The sequence below is a fragment of the Crassostrea angulata genome, chromosome 7 (genome assembly GCF_025612915.1).
Source record: "Crassostrea angulata isolate pt1a10 chromosome 7, ASM2561291v2, whole genome shotgun sequence".
Lineage (NCBI taxonomy): Eukaryota > Metazoa > Mollusca > Bivalvia > Ostreida > Ostreidae > Magallana > Magallana angulata.
The window spans coordinates 9,651,917-9,657,142 of record NC_069117.1 but is presented as its reverse complement, the minus strand read 5'-3'; the positions used below and the strand labels follow the sequence as shown (position 1 = coordinate 9,657,142).

Sequence of the window (5,226 nt, the reverse complement as noted above, 5' to 3'; positions counted from 1 at the left end):
TGCTTGAATTTATCAAGTCAGACGTAGAGAACTAAAACAGTGGTTTCATTTGAGTTTTACGAGGCAAAAAGCCCACCCTTTCCTCGTATCCGTCACCACCGCCGCAAAGATATTATCAATGGAAATTGAAACTATATAAAAATGCTTACACCTTATTTCGAACACGTACTTCTTTGGTAAGAAACAAACAAGGCTCTGTATGAAGGTTCAAACGATACCAAAGTTTACTCGGAGTGGCTGAATGGATACAAATTGGCTGATACTACATCGAATAAAAGAGCAAAAGCTTAAAGATCCCGACCTTGTAAAATGATTTAAGCTTAAATTTCAGTTTAAACTTCTTGCCTTTTTAGTGGTGGCAATGGCAATTCATTGAGGAAATTTTGAGGGTCAAAAGTTTTTACTCAAAATAACCATATGCATTTAAAGAAGTTTCAAAACAACTTGGCAAGAATGAATCGTTTTACTGGCACTACGCGAAAGACATAAAATACTTGTGGTTTAATTAAAGACCAAGATGTCTTGAAATCGAATATAGGTAAAAGATTCGAGATGGACAATCGACACACACTTAAGTGTTGCTTGGCTCTATCTACTATCTCTCATCGTCATGAACTTTAACCTAAGTCGGATATTTATCATTCATATTTAAAAATCCTGTCAATGTGATGTGATGATTTCGGTAGATATTCCTCGACTTGGATATTTGGTTTTTCAACTTGTGCGGTCAGTATCATTTTTATGTTACAACTCGAAATTCATGGGGATTGAAATTAGATAACAAAAGCTCTATTTTCATTGGATGATCTTTCGAACAAATTTGGATATTTGGAAACTGACTGGAAAAAAATGTGCGTAGGAAAAATGATTTACCGCTCGGCGGCTATAGCGAATTTCACCTCAGGAAAATCCTGACCAGGGTCACAGCTGAATTGACCACAGTTTTACTCTCACATTGGTGGAAATAAGAGTGTAAATTAATTTTGCCATTTAAGTGGAAAGCTATTAAAGGGAAATTGGCAACTAGGTGGTATCGGGACCCACGAAGAATTTACGCTTAAAATTGACTTTCTAACTTTTAAACGGCAATAAAGTTCGTTTCCTATAACACTAGGGGTGGGTAGAAAAATTAGTGAGAGAATTCGTATTTTTACATTATCAGAGAGAGAATCAATTTTACCTTTTCAGCGGTGATAAAAGATTTAAGAGGCTAGATTTAATAGCAGCAAAACCACTAATTTGTGAAAAGGACTAGCCGAAAGCACATGTCATCACTATCGGACAGCTCTGGCCAGATTTTCAGTGAAGGGTGACCGAAAGAGATATAAAAATCAGTCATAATGTTTAATGAAGACTACCCCATCTGATAAATCTGACTTTCATTGGTGACATTACTGTCGAATTAGTCACATGGTTGACAAAGTCTTCCCCCGTTGTCTTGTTGCGAAGGTTTTGCTTCTCTGCCTTTTTAATATTGTAATCAACTGAATCTGAACGAATCGCAAGGATTGGTAGTCACTGTAACATGAATGATAAAATTATCCTAAAAACTATATTTTAAAGCCTAATTTGTGGATAATTTGAGTTTACCACAAAAAAGGCATCCACGCGTGGATGGAATTCATTGCAACATTTCACTGGCTTTTCACTTTTTTACAGAGAGCTATTTAATTTTGCTCGAAGAATCAGTTTGGTTGATGAAGTGCAAAAAAACAATTGACCTTTGACACCCGACCACGATTTTTGTACATTTCTGGGTATTTATTAGCAGCCATTTCATCGCTTGTGACCATATGAGAAGATGATGTCGCTTTCTGGTTCTTCAAACTTATTGCTGGATACAGGGGAGCTACGCCACGCCTGATTTCATTAAGAAATCAATATATCGCAACAATCAATTTAAGATTTTAAAAAGTTGTTGCCTCTTCTGTGATTTGTTTACAACACATTGTGAAAGAATTTTTATGCGTCACTAGGTCGGATATTTGAACGTTGGATTGGATTGACTTTTGGCCATTCTCGAGTTTTAGAAGCTTTGTTCTTGCAGATAATTTATGTTGGAGTCTTGACCATTCAATTCGATCCATGGAATGAGGTAACCACCTTGATGTATCATTACCCCAGCACTCTGATCGTAAACAAGAGCATCTAATACCCATAAAACAAAATTAAGCCACAAAAAACCTTGTAATTTTTTTTCAAACTGCACAACCTGTTGCATCAGGAAATGAAGATATACGCGTGAGTTTACTTCGGGAAAACCATGAATCCGGGCTAATTCCAAAAACAAAAGGAAGAACTAAAAAGAATGGTACAACACCTTCAAGGAACGACGAAAGACAAAAGTATTATTTTAATGCCAAGACCACGTGACTAGGATGCGGACTCTGAATAGTTTATTGATCATGTTAATTTTGCTTATATGGTACGGAGAGGGAAAGAAAACAAAGTTAAAAGGAATCCGATGGTGGTAAGTAGAAATATCTTCAAACAGAAATTACAACTCTATGTTTAACATACTCTATATTATTTTTTTAAAGGAAAGTTGTTACACGTATTACGAATAATAGGAAGAAAATATTTCATTTTTTCAGATATGTTGATATACATATAATTAAATTAATTGTTAAACAATATGACAGCTATATAATTCCGAGATCCCCTAAAAGTAGCATTCTTTTTCTGAGACATAGATAGGGTTTACTTCAACTCATAACAAACTTATTTTGAAAATCCTAATCTTAACTGAAAATGATTTATATTAATAAATGAGGTATATATTTGGTTACTTAAGTCCACCTAGAGTATATGCATCTGTCCTAAACGAAATTTTAAGAAAGAGGGTCGGTTTTTTTTACTATCAAGGTGCATTGTATTAGAATGCAGTGAAATTCCATAAACAGAAGACAAAACGAAATAAATTAATCTTTAAACGTTGTGCAGTGTTTGTCAGAGCCACTCTCCCGATCTGAAGTGGACAGGGGTCACACCCTCAATCGGAGATCCCCTGTGACTATCTCTCACCATCCTTTTAAGTTTTCCTACACATCTTAATTTGAACACCTGTTGTCGTGTGATAAATTACAGAACTTTGCGCTCAAATAAATTGAACAGTTAGTAACCTTTCGTGCATTTAAAAACACTTAAATCCTTCCAAGAGTTATAGAATTAAATAAATATTGTTTTAGTAAATAAAACATGCAAAATTAACCTCGTAGAGGAAATCCATTATAATCCAATAGAGAAAGATAGCTTACTGGAGTAACATTTCCATAAAACTTTGCAGAATAAATCAAGCACATTCTTAATCCATTATAAAAAAAAGTTCAGCACACATTCGTAAGAACACAGTCCCAATCTAACGGTTATTTCTTAATATACATGTGACAGTTTAAAAGTACCCTTCAGAGGAATAGAGACAGACCTTTTTTCAAAACTTTTTACAATCATTTTAAAGTATATCAGAAAGCTTCCCCCTGGCCAAATCATGGGTTTTCTGAAGGTGTATCCAAGATTAAGCATCATTTTATTGATGTATATCATATTACCATTGAAATAAAAACGGAACATCAAAAATAAATATTGTCTTTTGATGGCGTCATGATGTTACCCAACTGATATCCCCGACTTAAGACATCCCAGGAGTAAGTCTTTGTAGATCCCAGTTCCTGCAATTAGCCTCACTCGAAAGATAAAAGGAAGAACATGGGTCCTTTTAACATAATCTACATTTCGTAAGTCAAGATTAAAAGGAATATCTCCTTTTATATTTGTACACATCTAAAAGATTGATTTTAAATGTTGCTCTAACGATTTCTAAGTAGAGGTTGTAAAGGCAAGTCCCTCGTTTGATCTGTAGACTTTAGTGTGAAACAACTGCCCTGGTGTTTTTTTTCTTGATTCATGACTCCTCATCCGAAGAAGAAAAATATTTTCAACTTCAAATAACAGAATCAGATCTAACATTCTCTTGATTAAAGACACAATATCCGTTTTTCTTTTTTTATATACCATATATTAGTAAATTATGAAATAAAAAAAATACATTACCTGACTACATTTGCCAACAAAATTGTTTTTGACAAAACAGATCGAATCGGTGATCAATGAATTAAAAATATTCTCAGAACTATGGGTGATTTTAATGATGAACAAGTTTTCTAATGCCATGAAATAATTACAAAATAAATTGATTTTTTGTGTTGCTTTTAGGACACTTGCTAACATTGGAAAGCCATCAAACGACCTCAGATCTAACACACAGCTATATAACAGTCCAAGCCTTTTACCGTTAACTAAAAAACAAAGAAAACTGGTGACAAAGCACCCGGGAACTATATCAGCTCTACAGAATGGAGCCAGAATGGCCATCGATGAATGCAAGTTTCAGTTTCGAAACAGGCGATGGAATTGTCCAACGCAGGATGTAGGAAATGGAGGGCCAATATTTGGCAAAATTTTAGATAAAGGTTTGCACAATTTTTTATTTGCAAGATGTATAGTGTTGATGTAAAACTACACATATATACAATTTGTTTGTCCATCCCGACACTTGTTTTAAGTCAAATACCCCTTATTTAGATTGAACTAATTCCGGATTTGGAGAAGTTAATATAACTGATAAAAGTGATAATAGAGATATAAATTATTGTATGACTCCTAAACATCAGACTATTCAAATAGTTCTCTTTAAATCAAAGACGAACACATGAATAAAACAAGGTTCTCTCACATAAATATCAATAAATATCAATAAATTTCATTCAATAAATGTGGGCGCTCCTCAGTTAATAACCAAAGTAATATATCCGAAAACTAAATTCAATACATCATGTTTACAAGAAGGATAATGTTAATAACAAATCAATTATCAACAAAATATGAATTAGACTAGAGCTCTTCTCAAAGTAAGCATACCCGAGCGAAAAGAAGTGTCAGTGATAATATAAAATGTGTATTTGACATGATCAAGATCGCTTGAAACCTCTCTCTACAACTGATCAAATGGCGATATCTAGATGCTGGAGGGGAATAGTTGTTACAGTAGCGAGAAATATTAGCACCTTCCGGCGAATATCACATCTAATGATCTATGTTCGAACCATGAAGTAGTTCACGCGAGAAAAGAACCCACTATCCGAATGTGTCGCCGGTGTGTTATTTTTCAATAATTCTGTTTTTAAGAGAATTCTTTTGCAGCCGAATCTAATGATTACTGACATTACG

General features: G+C 34.2%; 1 protein-coding gene across 2 annotated transcripts in view; it reads left to right on the top strand.

The window, feature by feature from the left end:
* The first annotated feature begins 471 nt into the window (after positions 1-471).
* The window catches only part of LOC128156628 (protein Wnt-1-like), a 17,052-nt gene continuing 12,297 nt past the window's right edge, over positions 472-5,226 (top strand). The window contains exons 1-2 of one of the 2 annotated variants that reach the window (XM_052818848.1): positions 472-2,470; positions 4,213-4,469. In XM_052818848.1, coding sequence (XP_052674808.1) covers positions 2,379-2,470; positions 4,213-4,469 — 349 coding nt within the window. In that variant the 5' untranslated portion in view covers positions 472-2,378. The remainder of the gene's footprint in view (positions 2,471-4,212; positions 4,470-5,226) is intronic. The other variant, XM_052818847.1, reaches the window with a different exon arrangement.